At 43.0% G+C, this 26,513-nt stretch overlaps 1 protein-coding gene across 1 annotated transcript in view; it reads right to left on the reverse strand.

Moving 5' to 3' along the window:
- PELI2 (pellino E3 ubiquitin protein ligase family member 2) overlaps positions 1–24,591 on the reverse strand; it is a 72,967-nt gene extending 48,376 nt beyond the window's left edge. Inside the window, exon 1 of the mRNA XM_083736782.1 lies at positions 24,042–24,591. Coding sequence (XP_083592908.1) covers positions 24,042–24,118 — 77 coding nt within the window. The 5' untranslated portion in view covers positions 24,119–24,591. The remainder of the gene's footprint in view (positions 1–24,041) is intronic.
- Positions 24,592–26,513: the final 1,922 nt, after the last annotated feature.

A 26,513-nucleotide genomic window follows, 5' to 3' on the forward strand; every position in this document is an offset into this window, starting at 1 on the left:
GGTAGGAAAAACATATTTCTGCTGCATTCCTTCATGACGACCACAGGAATACCCCTTGTAAACATGGGAGGTGCTAGCAACAGAGATGGAGAGTGGGTTTGTGAGTACAACAAAGACTCCTCAGAGGACATCTGTTAAAGACAAGCAAACTGCATTTTCTTCATCAACATCTTTCTGAGAGGCAACATAATACAGGATGGCAACCCTGCAGCGGAAGCCTTAAACAGGAGTTTGGCTCTATTGCTGAGTTTGGCTCTATCACTGACTATACCTGCTGCTTTCATGTCCAAAGTGTAGCATTTTACAAGGGGTGGCAGGATGGATCAGGTAGCTTAGTTGCATAGTTGTGGAATAAATATGCCATTGCAAGTAAGGGAAAAGAGAGGAAGCCCTGCCTCTAAATAACCTTTGACAATACAGTGGTACCTCTGGTTGCGAATGGGATCCGTTCCGGAGGCCCGTTCGCAACATGAAACGCCCGCAACCTGAAGCGCCATATCTGCGCAGGTGCACGGTATGATTTGGTGCTTGTGCGCATGCACGAAGTGTGGTTTAGCGCTACTGCGCATGCGCGAGCAGCAAAACTCGGAAGTAAGCCTTTTCGGTACTTCCAGGTCGCCGCGGGACGCAACCTGAAAAACGTAACATGAAGCAAACGTAACATGAGGTATGACTGTATATGAGAGATTCTCCTAATACCAGAGGTAATATTTCTGGGTTAGCGGAGTCTGTAACCTGAAGCGTATGTAACCTGAAGCGTATGTAACCCGAGGTACCACTGTACCAGACTTTTAAAAGACATCTGAAGGCAGCCCTGTTTAGGGAAGCTTTTAATGTTTAACATACTATTGTATTTTAATATTTTGTTGGAAACCGCCCAGCGTGGCTGGGGAAACCCAGCCAGATGGGCAGGGTATAAATTATTATTATTATTATTATTATTATTATTATTATTATACAATAGAATCAAGAGCTCATTACCAACTTCTGGCTGGTGCATAAACTATAACCATTACTGGGCAGCGACAGACTTCTCATGGTCATTCATATATTGGTATCCTCATGATCAGAGAACTGTAATGATCTGTATGTGGCAGTACCCTTGCACCTGGTTTAGGAGCTGCAGCAAGTCGAAAATGCAGCTGCTAGAGAAACATAGTTTTACACATTTTACACTGGTGTTGAAAGACAGGCACTGGCTGCATATTAGCTAACAAGTTCAAGGTTTTGTGACTGACAGGATACTCAGGAGCACAAGAAGCTAACTTATAGTAAGTTAGACCACTGGGTATATCTAGCTTAGTATTGTCTACACTGACCAGCAGCAGCTCTCCAGGGTTTCAGGCAGAGGCTGTCTCCCAGTTCTACCTGGAGATGCTGGGCAATGAACCAGGGGCCTTCTGCAGGCAAAGCAGATGTTCTGCCAATGAGCTGTGTCTAAGAAATAAATTCGTTTCAGAAATTAACACAGCAGGGTTCTAAAAGCATTTCCATAGTCTGAAGAGGGACTATGAATGCACACATCTCTAAGATAAGGCAGATAAATACTGTAGGAAAACACCCTTCTCCGTCACTCTATGCACTGTAGAGAAAAAGAGCAGGGAAGAGGGGATTTAAAACCATTTAACTGAACTACTTTGGCAAGGAAGCTGTAATCTGAAGAGCTGGTGCTTCCCATCGTGGTTAATTATAAAAGGAAAAGAGACTGTGCAAAAGGCAACTGATAACTGTGGTAAACAATGGAGGCTATTTGTGGAATAAAAAGTAAAAGTCTTGACCACTCCACATCAAGGAACTCCAGAGTCTCAGCAACATCCTTCATAAGCATTCACATTTTAAAAACAAAATGATCTGGAACACAGGCTTTGGAGTCAAGGCAGTGCATCACTGGCCCATGCAACTGCAGGCATACACACAAGTGTGGGAAACAGATCTCCAATAAAACTCAAGCTCCCTTCACCCCCCCTTCACACGTGGGTGCTGCTCACCCGGTGGCCTGAACTGTGCCATTGCATTTTTCAGCATTTATAGTGGAAGTACATTGTTGTTGTTGTTTAGTCGTTTAGTCGTGCCCGACTCTTCGTGACCCCCTGGACCAGAGCACGCCAGGCACGCCTGTCTTCCACTGCCTCCCGCAGTTTGGTCAAACTCATGCTGGTAGCTTCGAGAACACTGTCCAACCATTTCATCCCCTGTCGTCCCCTTCTCCTTGTGCCCTCCATCTTTCCCAACATCAGGGTCTTTTCCAGGGAGTCTTCTCTTCTCATGAGGGGGCCATAGTATTTGAGCCTCAGCTTCAGGTTCTGTCCTTCCAGTGATCACTCAGGGTTGATTTCCTTCAGAATGGAGAGGTTTGATCTTCTTGCAGTCCATGGGACTCTCAAGAGTCTCCTCCAGCACCATAATTCAAAAGCATCAATTCTTCAGCGATCAGCCTTCTTTATGGTCCAGCTCTCACTTCCATACATCACTACTGGGAAAACCATAGCTTTTACTATATGGACCTTTGTTGGCAAGGTGATGTCTCTACTTTTTAAGATGCTGTCTAGGTTTGTCAGTGGAAGTACATACAGAAGACCTAAGTACAAGAAGCTGTCCTAGTATCTTCACAGAACTCTGAACTTCACTCACTTCTGCATAGTGACAGCACTGCCCTGTCACTATTTCATCACTTAACTCAGAAAGTGCACCCAGTCCAGACAGGGCAACTGGCACGTGCATCAGATTCTTCCCATGAAAATCAAGCAGCCACCAGAAAGAACCATGCTCACAAATGGTAACATTCTATGTTTAATTCAAACCCTGGTGTTATGGACTGGGTGGGGGGGAATGGGAGGGTTTGAGTATAATAAGCAAACAAATTCTCAGCAGCTTTTAATACCATTGACCATGATATTATTCAGCCTGCTCTAGTTGGGGTCACATGCCCTATGACAGAGAGGGTCTGTAGTTTAGGGTTCCTCCTGGATCCATAATAATAATAATAATAATAATAATAATAATAATAATAATAATTTATTTATACCCTGCCCATCTGGCTGGGTTTCCCCAGCCACTCTGGGCGGCTTCCAACAAAAGATTAAAATACATGAATCCACTGCTTTTACCTGAGGCACAGATAGCCTGGGGGACACAAAATACATTCCATCAGTTTAGGCTGATGACCCAACTACAACACTATCTGGGTAAGGATTTCTGACAGCAGTAATCTGTGTTATGGTAACGTAATGACTGGATTACTGCAGGGTGCTTTACGTGAGGCTGCCTTTGAAGACTGTCCAGAAACTGCAGCTAGTACAGAATGCAACCCCCCAACTGCCAAGTCTCTAGGCAAGCCAAATATAGCACTGACCCTGCCACAGCTGCACTGGATGCATGCCTATTTTCAAGTCCAGTCCAAAGTGATGGTTTTGACCTATAAAACCTTGTAAAGCTCAGTATTCCAAAATGCATCTCCTGATATGAACCTACAAAGGCCCTTTAGTCTTCAGCCGAGGGAAGTGTGGAAGATGGCAAAAGAGAGAGAGGGCCTTTTCAGTTGTAGCTCCCCTCTTGTGCACCATAATTAACATCCTTCAGGTATCAGGTAAAATACAGTGGTACCTTGTGTTATGTACTTAATCCATTCTGAAACTGCTCGTAACATGAGGCGTGCTTTCTCTAATGGCGCCTCCCTCTGCTGCCGCGCCGCCGGAGTGCAACTTCCGCTAGCATCCCGGGGCAAAGGTCGTAACAAGGGGCATCTATATGGTATTGTATTGTTCTTTTTCGTTGTTTTACATTCCTCTAATTGTGCAAGTTCCCTGGAAAAGTCCCTGATGTTGGGAAAGATGGAGGGCACAAGAAGGGGACGACAGAGGACGAGATGGTTGGATAGTGTTTTCGAAGCTACCAGCATGAGTTTGGCCAATCTGCGGGAGGCAGTGGAAGACAGAAGTGCCTGTCGTGCTCTGGTCCATGGGGTCACGAAGAGTCGGACACGACTAAATGACTAAACAACAACAACAATTGTGCAAGTGACTTGGAGAGTCTGTATGCAGTAAGCGACTTCTAAATTGAATAAATAAACTACTTTGTAAACTGCTTTGAGGGTTGTTGTTGTTTACAATCAAGCAGTGCATAACTTCTGTGAAATAAATAAATGCCAACAACGGCAAACAACAACTTAGTAAATAGAAGGCAGCTCCATTCAGAGGAATTATTGAACCAACAAGCAAGCTAATGTCCTGCCTTAATTTGGAATCATTACACAATGGTGGTCCCTTTGATGAGGATGATCACCATTCCTACTAAACCACGACTGCCCATGATGGTGTTTATCTAGTTTATGCTGTTTTTAATAATAATTTTAATAATAATAATAACAATAACAAAAAGATAGGAGAGGGGTTGGAACTTGAACCCACCTTTCCTAGTTGCTGAGGCACAATTCAAGCTGTGGTTTTAACTTGAAGGCCTAAGAAACTTGAAGCCTGAACAGTCAGTCATCTGTTCCTTCATCATTATCTCTGCTTAGGGAAATCCAACACCACAAGGGCGGGCGAGCAAGTTGGTAAACATCAGAGTCCAGGCATGTGAAGGTTACAGGTATAAACCGTGGAAAAAGACGCCCGGCTTCTAGTGTCTTGTCACCCGCAGGTCTCTTTGCTCCGAGTCAGACACAGATCTTTCACTGCCTCATATTACGTTTTCCCATAGCTTCAAATACGGGGTATCATTCACTAGACTATACTGAGTCTTCAGAAGGTAAGATGAGAAACAGTCCTGATTATAATCTCTCACTTTATGAGTGCAACATACAAATGGTGCATACCAAAAAAAGGAGCACTCAAGGCTCCCTGCCCCAACTCTAAGCTGTTCCCCCCCCCAATGCTTAGTTGAACTTCAACCTTAGCCTGATTGGTACCTTCTGGGCAATACAGTATCTCTAGGTATGCATTTAACTGCCAGGAATGTTTACATCATGATTTGCATTTGCACTTCCTCCTCCACCACCAATATTTACTGTGTTTACATCTTAGAGAGATTGGGAAACAATGAAAAGATCTCCATAATAAAAGCATGTGGAAATAAAAAGGCTGCATGAAGTGTCTTTAAACTCAGTGCCTGCTCCCAAGGAAGCCATTGGTTTCCCTATCTGACTGCTCTGCTGTAGCCACGAACTAATCTTGAGCACTCAGGAGGCTACATTTTAGGCAACTCGTTGAAAACAAAAACCTTGAAGCCTGACAGTATGATATGGTTGGAAACACCAGCCCACCTTGCTCAGTTTTATCTGATGCCATTCTCAAGCTAACGGTTTCCATTAATTACAATATTATATCTCAGTCGGGAAGTAAAGGTAACATGCACAGCTGAACCCTTATTAGCAGGAACTGTAGATTAGGGAAGGATAGGTTTCCCACCCTGTTTTATTTCTAAGTATTAATTCTAATTAATGCAGTATTAATTGTAAGAGCAATTAAGTAAATGAAGTATTTGTGCAACTGTAAATAGAAGCAGCAACTTCATTTTGCATACCAGATGGAATATACACAACAGATAATCACCAATCACTGATGCTATATAACCAACATGCAGGTACATATTTCCTTAACTCAAGAGAATGAAGATAAATACTCTGCTTTACCCAAGACCAAGGCTGTCCCTTAGAGTTAAATGAGTGGCATCAGTGGCCATGGCTGGTGTCCCCGCTGCCTCCCACATAGCAAGCAATAATCACAACCTCTTCCCTTCCAAAGCAAGCCAGAGGGAGGTGGCAAAGGCTGCATATGTGACAGGTATGCAACAACCCCTACCTACTCTAGCCGCCGACTCCTTGGGAACTTCACCTGAGGAATATTTTTAATTTCAGCACAATTTTAGCTTTGTTTTAAATGCAATTTAATTGTGCACATTGCTTAGAGAGCTCTTCAATTAAGCGTTTTATAAAACTTTCTCCATAAATAATTTCCTAGGTTGTTTAAGTTTTTGAATTTTTAAAAAGGACCGACATGTCCATTATTCACAAATACTATCAGTCACAGGAGCTACATCAGAAGTATCCTACATAAGAAACAACTGCAAGGATTTAGAATGTGAATGATTTTGTCGTTGCAGAAAAGGTATGTGAACAATTCCTCAGAACTGCAAAACCATTTTAGTTCAAGTTCTTGGTCAAGAAAAAACAATAGCCCGAATGCACTGAGATTTATTCAAATATAAGTTGACTGGCGAGCTGGGTTCTCAAGGATATTCCTGTACTAATCACAGGATTCTTATTCTGATGGAGGGATAAAAATAAAGTTCCATACAGACAAACCTGCAAAAAGAAGCGGGGGGGGGGGGGGTCCTGTCTGCTCCAAGGTTATCTCTCCTTCCTATCACTGCCCCTTTTCAATAATATAATATAATATAATATAATATAATATAATATAATATAATATAATATAATATAATACTGATTGCTGCTACTGCTTCACAACTCTTCTCGTGCTGCAGAGAGGGCTGTCTACTTTGTCTCCCACTGTGAACAAAGCATTTTTATCCAGTCAAATTTTAGGGGGAGCTTTATTCATTTAAATCAGCATTTTGAAATCTCAAGGACGGGATGAGGAAATGTGAGAGGGAATAGATGGCTTCCTAACTGCTTATTGTGATGGCCAATCTGCACTGTGCAGTCTCTTCAGCCCCAAACAGGAAGAACAGTTTCCCACTCCAGCTATATCTGACAAAAAACTGTAGGTCAGTCCAAAATGCAGGAAGTGTTTCCACAGCAAGCTCGCCATTGAAAGAATATCTGGGTGTATCCTGAAGGACATATAATACATAATGAAACACAACTTTTAAAAAGTAGAAGAAAGTTTTTAAAATTAGAAAATTAAGTGTAAGTTACCGTATTTTTTGCTCTATAAGACTCACTTTTTCCTTCCTAAAAAGTAAGGGGAAATGTGTGTGCATCTTATGGAGCGAGTGCAGGCTGTGCAGCTATCCCAGAAGCCAGAACAGCAAGAGGGATCATTGCTTTCACTGCGCAGCGATCCCTCTTGCTGTTCTGGCTTCTGGGATTCAGAATATTTTTGTCTTGTTTTCTCCTCCAAAAGCTAGGTGCGTCTTATGGTCTGGTGCATCTTATAGAGCAGGGGTCTGCAACCTTTAAGACAAAAAGAGCCACTTGGACCCAAGGAAAAAAACTGGGAGCCGCAAAACCATTGCAACATTTAAAACAGTGGGGAGTGTCAGGGCACACAATGCGCCTCTTCCCCTCGCTAGTATCTGCCCCGGAGCCAAGGCAAAGGTGTAAAAGAGCCACATGCGGCTCCGGAGCCGCGGGTTGCAGACCCCTGTTATAGAGCGAAAATACAGTAATTTACATATTCAGAAGGTTCCAGGAAGGTACTTTCAGGAGTGCAGAAAGAGGACAATCTTCTTGAGTAAAAAGTAATTTAGTTTAATGAGCAAAAGCTATTACTTGTTGTAAATAAAATACAGTCACACTTGGGGGGGGGGGGGTATTCAGGATGGAAAAACTGAATATTCCAGTAACACACCAGAGCTAAAATAGCTTCAGAAAAGTTGGGTGATTCTTTACTATGGTAAACAATATTTCAAGTTCAACTGGGCGCTATTAACGCGAGCTACCCATGTTGGTTCTTTGCATTAAAAATGAAAACCATACAATGTGTCCAATGGAAAGATAAATCATCTAGGTTTTTCATCTAGCATAGAGAAGAGAGGACAAACACGTCTGCGAAGCTCTCCACTCCAAGTCACTTAAAACAGGCAGTCTCAGAACACCTTGCTCATTTCCCCAGGAAATGAACAACTCACCCACCCAACACAACTCTCTTAAGGCCACCTGCCACTTCTCAACACAGACTTGCAAAACATTTGATGTTTTCTAAAGGGCACCCATGACAACATGTGAAGGTAGGTTCAACAAGTCCTAGGCCTAGCTAGATGGCATTTAGGATGCCTTAATCTGCCTCACTACATCTCCTCTCCTGATAAGCCTTTTGTAAACCAGACTAAGTTCCAAACTATTCTATCACTGGGAATCACAGTCCAGGTTCTGACCCATAATTTTTGTTGCAGAGGGGAGCTCGGTTTATGCATGCAGAAGGTCCTAGGTTCAAACCTCAATATCACCAATTAAAAAGCATCAGTTAACAAACCATCTAATCCAATAGAAGGTAGTTTCCTATGGCACTGACCACAATATTATCAAGCTCTATGTGACACACCTGGAATTTTGCCACTGTCATCTCCTAGCCATCTGTAGTTGCTCCATATCTATTACATGATCAACCATTTCTACCTTCCCCAACTCTAGACCGACGCACTGATTTCCTCAGCCAATCTCCACAAAGGCACTTCATGTATTTACCCCTCACTAGGCCAATGAACTCCACCCCATCTGTTTCAGTAGCTCAGAAAGGCACATGAAAGAGCAAGTAGCAAGCATTCTGAGCACCAGGAAGCCTCAATAGCCATAGCCAGACGCAAGGTGCTAAAGACAGTCAACCTGAAATCAGCCTGCAATCCATGTTCTGCCCACCCACATTTTGAATGAGTTGTTCCTCAATGTAAGCAGTTTTCCTCCCACAAGCCTTTCTGGGGCTTTGAAAAACAAGCACGATTACATATTCATTGTGTTTAATGAACAAGCCTGGAGGCCCTTTTTCTTCTGTATTCAAGAACAAGGTTCCTTCAACTGCCTTTCCGCCACCTCCCTCTTAGCAGTACTGTAAAACTGGTGCACTTTCTGGTGCTACAAGCACCACATCATCTGTGTAATCCCAAAAGGCCTCCACAAATTTGATCACCGAGAGCAATAGCCTCTGGCCAGGATGCCGAGCAAATTCCTTGCCCTCAATTCCCCATGAAATGAAGAGAATATGGGCAGGGGAATCTCATGCCACACTGAGCATGCAGAAAATGCAGAAGATTATGTCAGCTCAAAACTTCAGCATATTGTGAAAGGTGGGCAAGGGATCTCCCCAGCTTTGGAAAAGCAGAAGCGGCAAAACAGAAATAATAGATTGCCAAGAATATCCAAGAGAGTTTGTGGTTGCCAGCTCCCTATGCTTTTAAAAGACAAAAATTCAGCTGGTGAAACTTTTTCCATATTGTATCTCCAGAAATCTTCAGCTGTTGTATTTCGCCTTTTCAAAAAGAATAGAAGTCTGTCTGGAATAGAAGCTTCTCATCCCTATTTAGGGTGCTTTCAAGTTGCTTTCAACAATACGGCTCTCATTCCTGAGGGTATCCGAAAAGATGACTGTGCACCGCAGAAGCATTAATGGACTAGGACACAGCCATTCTTTGCTCCAAGAAATATTGCATCACACACTCTTACAGATTAGAAAGCAGTGATAACTTTTCTTATGAGAGGGCTTGCAAAAAAAATAAATCCCCTTTGAACTTTGAGAAGAAAAAAATCCACAGCTACTGGGTTCAAAAAATTTCCATCACATGATATGCTTCTTAGACTTAACAGTAATCTCTTAGACCAACTATGCCCAAAGGTTTACTAAGTCCACAAACACAATTTTGCCTTTGTTTTGGGCTTTGCTGGTAGTTTCAAACTCTGCCCTTGGAAATAAACCCTCTCTCACCCTCTGTATGGCATGTGACAAAAAAAAGATGCAACACATGTTCCATGTTTCTGTGTAAGCACAAAATGGTGACTACAGAACTGGTAGAAATGTAAAGTATTTAATATCTCAGCTTTCTTTTTTAAGAAGTATTTTAGCCCTTATGATTACAAATATATGTTTAAAACTTGTGCAGGCAAAATGACTATGACCGCAAAAAACAACAACACACCTATGAAAACACCACTATTAAAGAGACACACAAAAATAAGAGACCCTGAAAATAAATATAATGCAAAGCAAAACTAGGCCCCTAAAACCTCCATCTATATGTTACACGAAAGATCCAGAATTTGATCTAGCAACTTCTTTTTAGTGAAATGCAGTAATGGGGTTGCCAATTTGATTAGACATAGTGCTGGGTGAAAGGTGTTCAATACTTCCCCTTCCTAACATAGTTTTCAGAGTCAAAGGTCACACACCTCAGCTAATGTTCTGCCCAGAGGCCCAAGGACAAGCATCCACATAGCCACTCTCTGTGAAGAAGGACACCTGACACCACACAGATCCCTATATTTGAGACCTCATTTCATTAGTTTTTAAACTGGTGAGAAACAGCAGGAGCCCCCTCAAAGCAAGGAGAGAGAGAGACTCCTGCTGTTTCTTAATGTCAACCAAACACAACAAGTGCCTAGTAAGCTAAGCCAACATTTGTGGACATCTTTAAAAAGATAACAGTATTTACCCCCCCCCCCCAAAGCAAATGACAGCATGCGGATGATTTTGATTGGGGTCAAAAAATGAGCAGAAAGGGGTGGAAAAGCCCTCTTCCAGCACCCTAGTTCTTACCAAACATGGGTTTTTTTATTTTAAAAACAAGCATCAGATAATCAGCATGGTTGTTTTGTGTATTATTCTTTATTTCTTATTTAGTTTTTATCTTACTGAAAAAGGAATCGGTCTCAAGTACTCTGAAAGGGTTCAGGACAACCCAGTCAGATGGGTGGCATAAATAATAAAACACTGGCCCAGGGCTTGCATGGCTTCTCTCAGTTCAGATATTCCAGAGAAATAGAGCTCAGTATCATCAGCACTCTAGTGACACATCTCCCTGAATCTCATAATGGCCACTCCCACCAATTTCATGTAGATTGGCACCACCATAAAACCATGGCTAGGCTATGTTCAGGTGAAGAATAAATGGAAGTAGGGTGTAGCAAAAAAAGGCCACCCACTGAAGCATTAATACACACAACAAACACCCTAAACAAACAAAGAAACAGAACATGTTAATGGGCTTTCACACTAGCAGCTTCTGAAGATGTAAAAAAACCCATTATGCTTGGCTGTTAAATAAAGTATGGGCTGGCATTTAGATGATTATGAGATCCTTTGGACAGTGGAAAAACTTCCAAGCACCAGAAGCACTCAATTCCACAATAAACTCATGTCTGGAAGTTTCCTAAGCAAGCAGGTCTTTCCCTGCCTTCCTGCTAAAGCAGAAAGCTGGGCAGGGCTGCCACCTCAGCCTTGCCAGAAGACAAAGCCAACCATGGGAGCTACTGCTGGAGGGTTAGAGAAGGCGAGAGTCCTGCCAAATGATCGAGACACCTGCTGTATTTCCAGCAGCTGCACGCTGGGACTTGGCACCACTGTATCAATCTGTACACCTGCCTTTAAAAGTTCTTTCCCACTAAAAAGGGCCCATAATCCTTAAGGCGGAGGAAAGACAGAGGAAATGTAGAGGCATGCAGGCAGGCAGACAGACAGACACAGTCCTAGGTTTTCCTCTCAGAAGCAAAAAAGAAAAAAGATGACACCAAAACAGAAAAAAATAGAAAAAACAACTAAGGTACACTGAATATTATTTATTTAGCCCATATGCATGGCTTTAATCACCTTCCCCTACAGAATCTAGAGTTCACACCCTGAGGATTGAAATATTCTAAGCCAGAGGTGCGAGAATCTGACCTGTCCCACCCAACACGGGTCATTTTGACAGGCCGCCCACCTGTCAATCATGTAGTGTCACAATCTATTAGGTGACGCCAGAATACATATTTTTTTCAGATGCAGGCACAGCTCAAACCACACCTTTGCATAACATGCTTGAATTTGAGCTGGTGATAAAAAGGAATATTTGTGCTTACAGCAAGCCCCACTGTGGGAAGCGATCAGCTTCCCTATGGAGTTCCTGAGCAGGACTCCTGTAGCACAGCAAATCCCTCCAGAGCTTACTGCAAGTCTCACTGGCACTGACAGCAATCTTCACTTGCCAAGGAACAATCAAGAGCACATTCTGAGAGTCCCAATTGTTATCTTGCAATCATCCCCAAACCCGGCATTACATGTGACAGGCATGGAGCAGGCAGCGAGGTTTGGAGACAACAATTCCTCTTCAGTTCTTTGTGAATTAGGAGGACATAAGGCCCCCATCCACAGGGACACTGGGGCAGGGCATATGCACCCCCTACACAATTTGAGTCCTCATTTTTCTCTTGACACGAGAAGAGAGCTAAAGATATTGGGCATTATTATATATCAGTAGACATGAAATGTCCTGAAGTGATCCTGGAAAACCTACTAAGTTATATTAGCAACATACCAACTCAGTAATTTTTAGGTCTGCTGAAAAACTTTCCTCTTACAGTACATTTTGGAAGCCTCAAATCCTTTCAGAACTTGAAACTCAGGTTATGCTCTTTTTGGCTTGAGGCAGAGCAGGGAGAAAGTGTGACATTCTACTCCAGTTATTGCATTAGTAATTCAATACAGACAACAGGCCAGAAACCTAATGTGGTTACGGCTCATGAGTTCCCAAACCTAGGGGAAAATAGGTAGCAGAGAACAGAAGACCCACTCTATCTTGTCTCACTCTATCCACCTTGCACATCTTTCCCATCCCTCTCACATGTACACACCCCGCCATAGGAAACCACATACACAATGGCAGAAGGGAAGATAAAGGGGGTTGGGGGTAGAGGAAAGGCCTGCCTACCTGCAAGGAAGGAATGTCAACTTTTTTCTAAATTAAGCTGAATTAAGATGAAAGCTAACAAAACTTTTTTTTCCTCTTAAGGGGCTCACTATGGCAAGGTAAGTGAAGAAAAACCAACTACATGGTTTTAAAAACAGCTGAGAAACTTTCCACTATGTATATGAATTGCAAAATTTATACTCATAGTTTGCTGTTATCAAAAGTCACTAGTTGACTAGCATTATCAGAAAGGTTTACAGTGCATATTTTACTACCATATTTAATTTTACTTAAGCAGCAGCTAAGTTTGACTTTTCTTGGTAAGTGACTACAATTTGTTTATTTAACAAAATTTGTATACTGCTTAACTGTAATGAAAACCTCTAAGCAGTTTACATAGAACATAAAACGTGCATTAGAAATGTCAGGAAAACCAATGTTAAAAGCAAGTAATAAAAAGCATAATGATTAAGATATAGTGCTAAAAGTATAACCTAAAATTACAGATTAAAACACACATCAGTTCCACACATCTGGAGTACAATGAGGCGTATACTAAATGCACAAATCAGGTAGAACAACTACTCATATGCAATGCTGCCCAAGGCAGCTACTACAGTAGTAATGTCTAACTCAGTTACTGCATAAACCAAGAGAGCAGTAGAAATGTATTATGTAGTTCTATCAGAGATAAGGCAGAGAAATCATTCAGGTCCTTTGAGCATCTCAACAAGTTAGGAAAGAGCTCACCAATATGCCTTGAAGGTATATGCCTTGGAGGTATATACTTATCTGTGTGGTGTAGTATATAATACAGTTGTACCTTGGTTCTCAAACAGAATGCATTCCGGGAGTTCGCCAGATGTTCGGCTTCTGAAAATCGTTCAAAAACCGGAACACTCACTTCCGGGTTTCGATCGTTCAGGAGCCAATTTGTTTGGGAGCCAAGGCATTGAGATCCAAGGCACAACTGTATCCCCATTTGTACTGAAGAATAATGGAAAACTCACTTTGAAGTTTGAAGCCAAGAACAAACCCTGGCTACAGCTTGTCATTACTTTGATGCAACCCAGAGTATGGAACACATACAATGCTAAGAACAAACCATGGCTTAGTGAAGCAGCAGGAGGACTGAGGGAGGAGTAAAGTGGCTGTGACTTTCTTACTGTTCACTTGCTCCTTCATAGAATCATAGAGTTGGAAGAGACCACAAGGGCCAATGAGTCCAACCCCCTGCCATGCTAAATCATAGTTTAGCTTAGCATTGTGTGCAACCAGGCCATTGCTATATGTAATAAAATTAAACTTAAAGAGGAGAAGTCCACAAATATCTAACTGTAACAGATTTGCAAGGAACTTTTCAACGGGCTGGGCCGACTGCAAATTTCAGTGAAGCCTCCGGGACTCCTCCTATCCAAAATACAGCCTCAGGGCTACAACTTGTAGAAGACTGTTCAAGCCAAGTGTGTGTGAAAACAATGCTGTCATTTTCTGCCCAGAGGCAATGTTCAGTTTAAATCCATTCTCAGATCTCTTCAAAAATTCTAAATCACAGTTCAAGAGGAGTGAACTGCTAGAATAATGTTTAAATTTAAAAGGCTCTGTTTCATTTAATATTTATTTTCCCTAGTGCAGCCAGATCAGGGTAAAAGTCTGGCAATTTAAGTTCAGATAAGCTACAGCAAGGGAAGTAAGGGCAAAGACACGTGCAGAACAATCCTATGTTCTTCTGTGGTGCAATGGGTCAGTGTGTCTGGCTCTTAACCAGAAGATTGGTGGTTCAAGCCCACCCAGGGATGGCTGTGGGCAGGATTCCTGCACTGCAGGGTTTTGGACTAGATGATCCTCGGGTCCCTTCTAGCTCTACAATTCTATGGTTCTATGTATGTTTACTCTGAAGTACGGTAAATTCTGTTTTTGAAATAAAATTAATTTTCCAGGTAAGTTTACAAAGGTATAGTCTGCATTTAGCCAGGAGCAAGTCCTAGTGAGTTCAATGTAATCCTCTACATGTCCACTGAGAAGAAAATCTGGGATCATGCCCAGAATGATTCTTACTGATTACCATTAAAAAAAAAAATCAAATCTGTGGTATTGCATTATGGACCCCCCTTTTCCCTTCTAGGACACAGGACTGGTAAAAAGGGCAAGTCATTGACAGATTCATATATGGGCCCAAGAAAGAAAATAAGAACCAGACCATGCTTGGGAAAAAACCTAAATCATTTTTGTCTGCTCAGGGTCAGTTCTCACTTTTTTAAAAAAAGATAAATTCTTACAAGGCGCATTATGATCTAAAAGCAATTTATTGTGTCATGCCAGAAGTATAATACACACATACATTTATTACATCTGTCTCTGAGCAAAAAGAAACCTTGTGAGCAAAAAGTCCTGCCATACACATAGATTCTTTTCTTGGAATCAGCTGGAGGTCTTGCAATTCCCATCTATCTTCAGACTGATTGATGTACATGTACCCTATTTCTTAAACTAAATAACTTGAGAAGCAAATCCTGAGCAGGGAGAAGAGGAGCTCTTTCAAAACATCCAAGTAGACTGAATATTTTGTCACTGCAGATGGGGGAGGGGGACAGGAAGTGCGGTTAGTCAGCATATCTGAAGTATCTGCATTCTTTACTAAGACCTTAAGTGTAAAGGTCTTGGAAGCCACAACCAAATAGTACTTTCCTGCAGCATACCAGCTTTCTGGTTTTGGCATACAAACTATAGGGGGTATTTTTAGGAGGGGGAGGGCACAGGTGGTAGATAAAACCAAAGAGGAGACTGATTCAATGGCCTCTGTTCTCTTTCCAGATCAATTAATCAGACTCGCAGAAGCAAAGAGGATGTCTCAATGTTGGGGGAGGGGGGTGAAAAGAGAGAACAGTTAGCTATTACTATAAGGAAGGACATTACCAGCATATACGCTCACCAAAAAATAGCACTCCCACTGACCATCGTACTGTCAAGTCAACCAGTCAAGGTTTCATCACATGGCTGCCTTGTATGAATACATGCAAATGTACTGAATAGGTAACAACACTGCACAAATAAAATAAGAACACCTGTGTTTTTAATGAGTTTCATCAAAGATGCAAGTAGTACGATAAATGCTAGGGAGAAAACAATGGACCAAACAAAGAAATAAACTAAAAACGAAACACAGACAACTCAGTTGGATAATACACGTGTTTGACCTGCAGGAAAACAGAGCTTTGCCTCTGTTAGTGACCTATCCAGTCAGTAAAAATGCACCGTGTAACAGTTCAATAAAACACTAATTTCTATCAACACCTACTGCTCCCAAGCATCTTCATGAACGTACTCACACAAACCCAATCCATCAATACAGACTTATTCATTTATATTCATTCACTATATAGATTTTCGTTTCCTTCGGAAAACTTCATACAGAACAGAAAAGAAACCATAAATAGCAAAAGTAGACCACGATCCACTAGAAATAAGAATTCCAAAATCCAGAGCTGGGCAAAGCTTTTATGGGTCTACCTTCATATGTTATAGCGTCTCAGCTCCAGGCTGAGAAGAATAATTAAGAATATTTCTTACCCCTGAAGACCTATTTATTTATTTATTTGCATCTTTGTTACATTTGTATCCTGCCTATCAACCAAAAGGTGTTCAAGGTAGTTAAAACATCAGCAATAACAAGAACACAAGTTAAAGAACAATTTCAACACAGCAGTCCAGAAGGAAGTGAGCAAATGGAAAACAAAAGGTTAGGTGTTAGCAGCAACATAGAATTATCTTTCGGCATCCTGACTGGTGCTGGTGTTAGGGATTGGGTCCAGGTATGGCAAGCATGACTGGCAGACTGTGCAGTAATGTGCAGTGGCACTGGACTCTAGTGGGCATGTTGTAGTTCTTGCATTATGATGTTTAACTTTGTAATTTTAGGCGGAGGAGTGGGCAAGATGGTCTGGCTGAGCACAGGATACCAAATAGCTGGTACCTCTGGTTACGCACGCTTCTGTTTACACACGCTTTGGGTTATGAGCTCCACTAACCCGGAAGTAGTTGCTCCTGGTGGAAGTCGCACACCGGAGGCGCACTTTCACTAATGGCACCTCAGGATAAGAACCGTTTCAACTTAAGAACGGACCTCCGGAACGAATTAAGTTCATAACCAGAGGTACCACTGTACTAATGTAACCAGGGGCACAACAATTCCCATTTTAGCTGGACTGTAGCTCTAGAAGGCAGATTCTAAATCCCTTGAAATACATGTGCGCTGCATCGCAGTATTACACCTGAGGAACAAAGTCAATCCTAAGGAGCAGCTTTTCAAGTGCCCATTTAATATACTGTATCTTGCATAAAAATTGATTCTTTGAAGAGGACAGGATGCAGAGGGCTAGGGCAGTTTGAAAGTGTGTTTGTCACCTACTGTAAATATTTCAGTACAGTGGTGCCTCGCAAGACGAAATTAATTCGTTCCGCGAGTTTATTCGTCTTGCGAAGCACGGACTTTGGAAAAGCTTCAAAAATCACCAAAGCCTTCAAAAACCTCAAAAAAGGCTACCACACCGCGTGCTATGAGTTGCTCCTCAAAGTGAATGCACGGTTTTAAGAAAAAGGAAAGAAACTCTCAAGACAAAGGAAACAAACTTGCAAGACGTTTTCGTCTTGTGAAGAAAGCCCATAGGGAAATCCGTCTTGCGAAGCAACTCAAAAAACGAAAAACCCTTTCGTTTTGCGAGGCATTCGTCTTGCGAGGTACCACTGTATCCTCAAAGTATAAGAACTCTTTCAGAGCAATAGACCACCAGCAGTAGCTTTAGCTCTCCCCCTCCCTTTTTCTTTTTCTAAAAGCAAAGCAGCTAAAGATATGCAGTCTATTTTAAACATTTATATATACTATAGAGGCAAACTATTGGTTGCCACTTACTTATTTTACTGCCTTTACATACTGCCTTTCTGCTGAGGAACCCAAGGTGGTTTACAATTAAAACGTTAAACAAACAAATGGTACAAAACATTTTGAGGCTGACTTCAGGAGCTGATGTCCAGGTCTGAGCTTCTTTTCTGCCTTCCCTTATGGCAGAGAAACCTGGGCTTCCATGCTTCTGTTACTTATACAGTGGTACCTCGGATTACATACGCTTCAAGTTACATACGCTTCAGGTTACAGGCGCTGCTACCCCAGAAATAGTGCTTCAGGTTAAGAACTTTGCTTCAGGATGAGAACAGAAATTGTGCAGCAGCGGCACGGCAACAGCGGGAGGCCCCATTAGCTAAAGTGGTGCTTCAGGTTAAGAACAGTTTCAGGTTAAGAACGGACCTCCGGAATGAATTAAGTACGTAATCAGAGGTACCACTGTACATCCTACTGACTTTAAACCAGTGATTACTATATGAGGACAGAGATTGTTTTGCATCAGCAACATCATGCCAGAAGTAAAAGTAAGCATGCACACTCAAACAGCATGCTTAAACTCACCACCCATTTTGATTCTTGCATCCTGTGCTTTTCCATCCTTCTCAAGGATAAGCAAGGGGAAATAGATCCACATTTAAAGGCAAACCTACCTAATTCACACATTCTGAAACCATACAGAAACTGAAACAGTCATCCTTTGAAATTTCCACTCCTTCGCCAAATCTCGCAATGCAGTTCTCCAACCAAATAATGCATACAAAAATATAGTGAGGTAAAGTGTGCATAAAAATGCATATAATTATTTTAATAATAAATTTTTAAAATGGCACTGTATTGGGAGGGCAATTGCTTTGCAAACATGTGTATATTATGACAAATTTCCATTAAAAAGCTGGTGAAATTTCATGCCTTTGTTTTTTAAGCAAACTGATGTGAACATGGTGTGTATAACTGAACTTAAGATTGGGGAAATGAGAAACAGATTCAGCCATCCTTAATACTAAAATAAAGTATTCAACTGACACTGTGTGCTTTGTCGGAAGCATTTTAAAAGTCTTAGTACCTTGCAAAAGACTTTTGAGTAACCTTAACAGTTATGGAACAAAAAAATTCCTCCTGTGGTTAAGAAACAGGAAACACAGAGTAGGAAAAAAATCAACAGTTCAGTGCTATGCCTAGGGATTGATACTGGTGCCTATGCCTATTCACCCAAAGTTATATACTGGTATGTTTTAGAAATGTGCATGAACACACATACATGGATGAAGACTTGCTGACTAGCTAAGTCTCTTGCACTTCCTAGGTTTCATATCTGAGGCAGGCTGCTCTGCTTCCCAATTAGTGGACCAATGTATTATATATATTATCAGGAATAGGCAACTCTGCTGGATATTCTTACAAATCACAAAGATGGTCCTTCTCAACTAGTTGTTTTACTGGTCTGGCTTAATTTACAGGAGCATGCATTTTCTTCATCACAGTATCAGCCACATAAAAGTATACTGTACAAGAAAGCCTTTCCCACACATTTACTACCAAATTACTTATATTTACAAAGAATCAAGCTAGGCTACTGGGGAAAGGTCATTAAAATGCATTTAAAGCAGCAATAACATGCTATTTTTGGCAAGTGTGCACAGTTCTTCCAGCACAATTAATTTTTCCCAAGTTTACATTTGTACAGAGAACTATCCCTATACAGACATGTCTGAATGTGAAGCGGTCACTGAAGGGTAGAGATAACTCAATCAGACAGAAGGTCCGAAATTATTTCCTTTAGTATTACTACTCACTCACTTCAGTCTTCTTATATTTTTAAAGTTACATCCAGCACAACCCGTCTTTGCTATTTAAGGGAAATTAGCTAGTTTTATTTGTTTCTTTTTTGAATTATGGTGCTGGAGGAGACTCTTGACAGTCCCATGGACTGCAAGAAGATCAAACCTCTCCATTCTGAAGGAAATCAGCCCTGAGTGCTCACTGGAAGGACAGATTGTGAAGCTGAGGCTCCAGTACTTTGGCCACTTCATGAGAAGAGAAGACTCCCTGGAGAAGACCCTGATGTTGGGAAAGATGGAGGGCACAAGGAGAAGGGGGCGACAGAGGACGAGATGGTTGGATAGTGTTTTCGAGGTTACCAGCATGAGTCTGACCAAACTCCAGGAGGCAGTGGAGGACAGGAGTGCCTGGCGTTCTCTGGTCCATGGGGTCACGAAGAGTCCGACACGACTAAACAACAACAAACATTTGTTTCTTTGCTTGTTTGTTTATTATTAAACAGATCACTTTACTATATCTACAGTTCAGCAATTGTCACAACAAGATGCACTGTTATGATTACATTAACACCTCTAAACCACAACCCATTCAAGTTATTTCTAATCCTCCAAGGATGTGATTATCTCATTCAAAACCTTGTTACCTGGAGTTCTTCATTTTAAGGCACTGGTAATAGCATAAGATTACACAAAGATTACTTATTCTGTATTTTTTTAAAAGAATGCTGAACAGATGTTCAAGCTGTTCTGTGATTATTTCCTACTAATGATCCAATTCTGGGGGAAAAATAGCAAAATGCTATTTGTAGCACTGTACTGAATGATTAAGCATCTTGAAAAAAGAAGAGAGGAAGATGTTTTGAGTAAAACAACAACTTAAAATCTCCTCTTCTTTTTCCAAAATAGACTACTATAAATTGGTTCAGGCTCAAGCAGAAAACCTCACCCTCAATCTGCTCAACTGATTTTTATTGTCCAGATATTCTAGCCCTAATGGCACTTTGTGTTTCAAAACGTGGTTTGCGACAATCCAGCCAGGAGAGGATTAGATGTATCACTGGCATAGCTGAAGAACTATTTCAGTAAAAAGCATAAATCTTCTTTAATATCAGTGTTATTAATATTGGTGGCTGGTACTTTTATAAAATAATTAAAATTGTGTATCAGTTACGTAGATATAGTTTAAAATATCAAATGCTTCACAACACACAGCTGGGGGAGGTGGGCTTTCTGGGGGGGGGGGGCACACAACACAAACCCCTAAATCTAACACTGAGGACTACTGAGAAAGGGGACACACATTGCCTTTATTATTTCACAATGCAGTAAAATACAGCTACAGGATACATTTGTTCATAGAAAGCAATCAGTGACAATATCCCTTAACAAATGTTTTGAAACTAAACCAAAGTTCAAATTGCAACCAAAGTGTCCTGCACCTCTGTACTTTCAATTACTATTAAAAACCACAACAGCTAATTCCATTCCATTCCAGCTGTGACCAAGCAAGCAGCTGCAGCACAAAATGAATCTGTCCTACCTAATTAAATTAAAAATTTGGCATTAAATGGGAGTTCCAGAAATGACACAACCTGAACAGCACAGCTGAGGTTCCCCCTCTGCTTTCAGCATGCCACCACTCCAAGTAAACCACTCTCTGCTGTTAGCAACTTAACATGGATTTTTCCACCTGAAACTGCTGAGATAAACAGCTTTGCCACATCGCAAGCCTTTCAAGTATTTGAAGTCGTGTTACATTTTCACAGCGATTGCTAAAATAAACCATTCCTTAGTAACCAGATTTTGACAGATTCCTTGTGCTGCCAAACACAGAATAGTGTTAAGAAACTCACACTGCAGGCTACAAAGGTTTACCAAGAACAGAAGGCTAAAGTAAGAGCAGTTTTCTGCTGCTGGCTTTGTTTCAAGCCCACTGATCCCGTATCCTTTCGGATATGTCCAAAAACAGCTAATGCTTACTGGAGTGTACTCCAGAGCCTTATTTCCTAGGCGGGGTGGGTTTTCCATGCAGAGGACTATGTCTCACAGAGTGTTTCATGCTTTGTTTATTCGATCAAACAAGTTCACTTGCCCGCTGTACATCATATGCATGCTCAGCTATCGAGATTAAACACACTTGCAGGGCTCGCTGGGGCTCAGCGAACATGGGCTTAGATGCCTTACGTTCAGCATCAGTTTCTGTGGCACTCAGCAGCGAGGCTCCAAGCTAGAACAGCAGGGCTGAAGCATAACACCAAGCGGATTACACAAATAACCCCCTCCCCATGAACTGGCAGTGAAGGAGGAGTGTTGTCCATCTCTTATATATCCCTCCTCCCCCCCCCATCTGCCATCCACTATGCATCAGCAACACCACATAGCATCTGGGGAAACAAAACAATGTCTATCACAGTAAATAATACACTGCCAGGAGTCAGGAAGTGGATGGCACGAAGCCTTTAATTACAAAGAGCATCATAAAGGCAGGGAGTAGCCATCTGCAGACTAGGATCTGTGCAGAGATGGATAATCTCCTTTTGCACATTCCTCTGTATGTGATGAACTTAGAAAAAGAGAGTCTGTCACCACCTCTGCTGCTGTCATATTGCATACTTGGGAACGTTGCAAGTTTTCTTTGAGATCCGTCCAAGCTGGAAGCAGCTCCTGTATCTTACGACACTGATAGCTTTCTCCCTTGCCCTGAAACAGTGGCATGCCTGAGAGGGCTAAGCACACAGCCCTCAGCTCTACTGCTCCCATGTAACAAGCCAAGCTATTATGCCTGGCAATCCTGCAGGCTCAGCCAAGATAGGAGGGGGAATTCAGTCCTAGATACATATTAGGCCAGAGGCAAACACAAGCTCCAAGGGAACTGACTAAGCTGTGGGTCAAGGATTAACCAAAGCACATGTCCTCCTGACAAGCTGTGACTAACGTCTGCAGAAAGCAAGCCCCCCCCCCCAATTGTAGGGCCACACCACCAGTCCCTAACCCCAACACACACACAAAAGCCATGCTTATTGGCCAAAGTTTAAGAAGTCCGTTGAATCCCCTCCTCAATTCACCCTGGGGGTGTTTTCTTCCTGAACAGTGCACCCTCCCACATCCTTACATCCCAGGAGAAAATGAGGAGCAGGCAGCTGGAGGATCAGCCCCCCTGTTAATGAATGGGGGCTCCTCTTCTAAAGCCAAACATGAACGAATCAACTTTAGGATCTGTCTCTATCTGTTAACTTCAAGCACAAAGCATACAGGGCCCCAGGCGTGCTAGCACCTGCCTGCCCCTCCCTCTGCACCCTTTCCACCCCTCCCACATGCAAACTACTCCTACCCCTCAAGCACACTCACTAATCCTCCTGCCTCCCCCCTCTGCTTACTTCTCACACAGACTAGACCCCCCCCCCCTTTAGCTTCTTTCCCTTTGCAGGGGGTCTTCCTCCAGCCACCAAACTCCTCTTTACCTCCTCCCTGCCAGCTGACACACAAGACTCCTCTCCCCACAACGAACACACACACACACACACACACACACTCTCCTGGCAGATGTCTTTCCACCCCACCAACAGCCCCCAGAGGCTTTCCTGCTTCCAAAAATTAATGGGGGGGGGGGAGAAAGATGTAATTTTCCAAGGGAAAGCAACCTCACCCCCACCCTCACCCCAAGAGCTAAACACAATCTTTTCCAACCATCCTTTCCCAAGATCCATTTGTATCTCAAAGCAAACAAACAGTCGTAGTAACAGATCTATTACTACTATTTTATGCCATAGATGGGTGGGAAAGAACACAGGAGATTAACACATATCCTCCCTTGCACGCCCCATGACTTTAGGTGTCTCTCTCATGGGGCACGTCTGGGTCTCACTCCAGAGTCCCTTCCTAGGGGGAACCCTTCTTCTCTTCCCTCCCCCCCCCCGCACGTTCCTCACCTCCACCCCTCCCTTAATTGGGGAGAAAGGGATCCCCAATAAGACCCCCCCTCACCCGCCTAATATATTACTGACTTCTCTACACAAATGCACAAGGGTCCTGGCACCCCTGGTGGGCACTCTCTCTGAACAATCCCCCCCCCAAAAAAAAACACTGTGGGGGTGCCAGCAGCCCTTGCCCAACAGACCGCCCCCCCAGTTTTCTCCACGACAAACAAGACCCCCCCCCAAGTATCTCTCCACTTTATCAACACACCCAGGCCAACTCCAAGGGCTCCCCCCCCCAAAAAAAAAAACAGGGTCAGGAAGGCACCAAGGGACACCCCACTCCCAGCACCATGTCTCTCCCCCCCCCCCGTTTCTCAACACACCCTTCAAAAAAGAGGGGAGAGACCCCAATCTCTGAACAAAACCCCACCAACACAACAGAACACCACACTTTCACACGTTGTGAATTCACAAGAGGGGGATCCCTCAACAAGGCCGATCAATCACAACAGGAACCCCCATAGTAAATAAGTCACCCACCCCTCAAAAAAGACCCTCGAATTTAACCCCCCGTTTCTATCATACACACACACACACACACACACAATGGGGGTCCCCCCCCACAAACAAGCCTCTCTCTTAAAAAAAACACCACACAACACCACCAGGCAGGATTCCTCAGGAAACACGCACACACACACGTGAATGCGCGTTCACACGACACACACACACAATAGAGGGGGGCCCCACAAACAAACAAGGGTCCGCACACACACACACCCATCGCAACGGCACCACCGGCGGGATTCCTCGCGAAACACGCGCACACACGTGAACGCGCGTCCACACGAGACACACACAGACACAGAGGTGCGCGCGCGCGCGTCGACTCACCCGAGCACCACGAGCTCCCCATATTTGACGGGCTCCTTGTTGGGCGCGCAGTGCTCCTCCTGGCTGGGAGAAAACATGGGGCCGCCGCCGCCGCCTCCGCTATAATCCCATGCGGGGCAACAACAACAACCACAACAACCACAACAACAAAACCTGACGGGGGGCGGGTAAAACGAAGAATAATAATTTATTCTTGTTATTTATCTATATAAAAAAGAAGTCCGTCCGGCGTCTCTTTCTTCCCCTCCGCTTCTCGGCCCTCTCTCTTTCTCTCTTTCTTCCCTCAGTCAGTCGCTCGGTCGGTCGAAATCGTCCCCCGTTTCCCCCACTCTTCGCGCGCCCGCCCGCCGCGGACTCCTCGCTCTTCCCTCCTCAGCGAGCGCCCAGCGACAACAGCCCCCAAGTGCCAGAGGGGGAGGTCGGGAGAGACCAAGTCAGTAAGCGCCGCCTCCGAAGAGGGGGATGGGGAGGAGGCGTGGAATGGCCCCGCCCCCTCGGCTCTCCTTCGACATCCCCCCTCCGTCCCCGGCACAAAAGCCGCGATGGTATCGTCCGCTCTGTTATGTAAACAGAGGAGTAAAGGGGAAGGGAGGGGGAGGCGCTTAAAGGGCCCGCCGCCTCTTAAAGGCAATGCCGCCTTTCATAAACCATAGGGATAGGGTTGGGAGTGGGCGAGGAGGAGGAGCGCCCCCTATGGGCGACGTTGGAAACTGCGTGAAATTATTATTATTATTATTATTATTATTATTATTATTATTATTATTATCATCATCATCATCATCATCATCTATATTATCTATTATTAACTATCCTCCACCTGACGCAAGGCGGTTTGTAGGCAAGAATAGGGACAGCTAAAAACACAGCTGTGGAAATAGCCATCAAAACATAATTAGAAATTTATAGAATTAAAACTAGATACAGATATATATCTATATATGCAGGTGGCGCTGTGGGTTAAACCTCATAGCAAAGGACTTGCCGATCAGAAGGTCGGCGGTTCGAATCCCCGCAACGGGGTGAGCTCCTGTTGCTCGGTCCCAGCTCCTGCCAACCTAGCAGTTCAAAAGCACATCAAAGTGCAAGTAGATAAATAGGTACTGCTCTGGCGGGAAGGTAAACGACGACGTTTCCGTGCGCTGCTCTGTTTCACCAGAAGCGGCTTGGTTATGCTGGCCACATGACCCGAAGCTGTATGCCCTCGGCCAATAAAGCGAGATGAGCACCGCAACCCCAGAGTCGGTCACGACTGGACCTAATGGTCAGGGCCACCTTCAGTTGTCTTTTAAAAGTAAAATAGCTGTTTACACATTCTCCCATTGACTCTGGTTTGGAAAGCAGTGTCCACATTTAATTTTATTTGTTTTATTTTTTAAATTTATATACCAACCTTTATCCAAGGAGCACATGGCCAATTTCCAACTCTGTGATTCTGTGTTTCTCCCCAAACCAGCTTGGCTCCAAACTGAGAAAAGGAACAACCTAGCTGTGTTTTTTAAGTTGGTAATGTGTACACAGAAGAAAAGTTTTGGGCACCTGTTTAGAATAGCAGTAGTGTTTGGCTATCAGCATAAACCCCACCACCAGAGACTGCTTTCTGACCTACAGCGGATACAGGATTTAAGCAAACTTTCCTCCACCGCCACCACTCTTCTGTTCAGGATGTCAGCCGCCAAGCCTGTTTTTCAATAGAGTATACAGAAAAATCAAGGGAAAGAAATATCCAGCTGCGTGTAACCTGGAGTCTGCCCTAAGAAGGGCATCAAAGGCAGAGAAGAAGTGCCGGTTTAAATCCAGTGTGGCTTGTTTGGGGGATCAAGAAGTTCGGTGTGCAGCTGAGGTAAGTGACTTTTCTTCTCTAGGCTTTAATTTATCAGCTATTGGAAACGACAGTTTTAAATTCTCTGGTCTCAACCGCTTCCATTCTGTTTCATCTTCTGAGACGAAAATAAATTGTCTTAACTGCTGGATTCTTTGTTCTTCAGGGAGTTTTATTTATTTTTTTAGAAAAACACACACACTTTTTAAATGAACAATTTAAAGTGAAAATGTTTAAAGTCCATGTTCCCTCTTTGGAGTCATTTATATGCTGTTTTATCTTTCCAGCCTTAACAAGTATCCTGAGCTTTACAGCTCTTTCTCTTTAGGGAGCTGAGCAGGGTTATTATATCATTCTTTTCTCTCTTTTTTATGTAAAGGAACATTTTTCTCCATCCTTCTCTCTCATTTTTTGGTTTAGACTTGTGGATAAAAGCAGTTGATCAAATTATTAATGTCTGTTGGGCTACGTGACAGACAAGTAGATATCCCAAGCCGAGTTTATTTTCCTGCCTTGAGCGTCTGGGATGGGAACATTTGGCTTGTATGACTTATTTATGGGATACCTGATCCCTGGTTAGCTTTCAAATCAGGGTGGTTACATTCAGCCCTTGCTCCCTGCTACACTTAGGAATCATAGAATTGTAAAGTTGG

The sequence above is a fragment of the Podarcis gaigeae genome (assembly GCF_964106915.1).
Source record: "Podarcis gaigeae genome assembly, chromosome: 1".
Classification (NCBI taxonomy): domain Eukaryota; kingdom Metazoa; phylum Chordata; class Lepidosauria; order Squamata; family Lacertidae; genus Podarcis; species Podarcis gaigeae.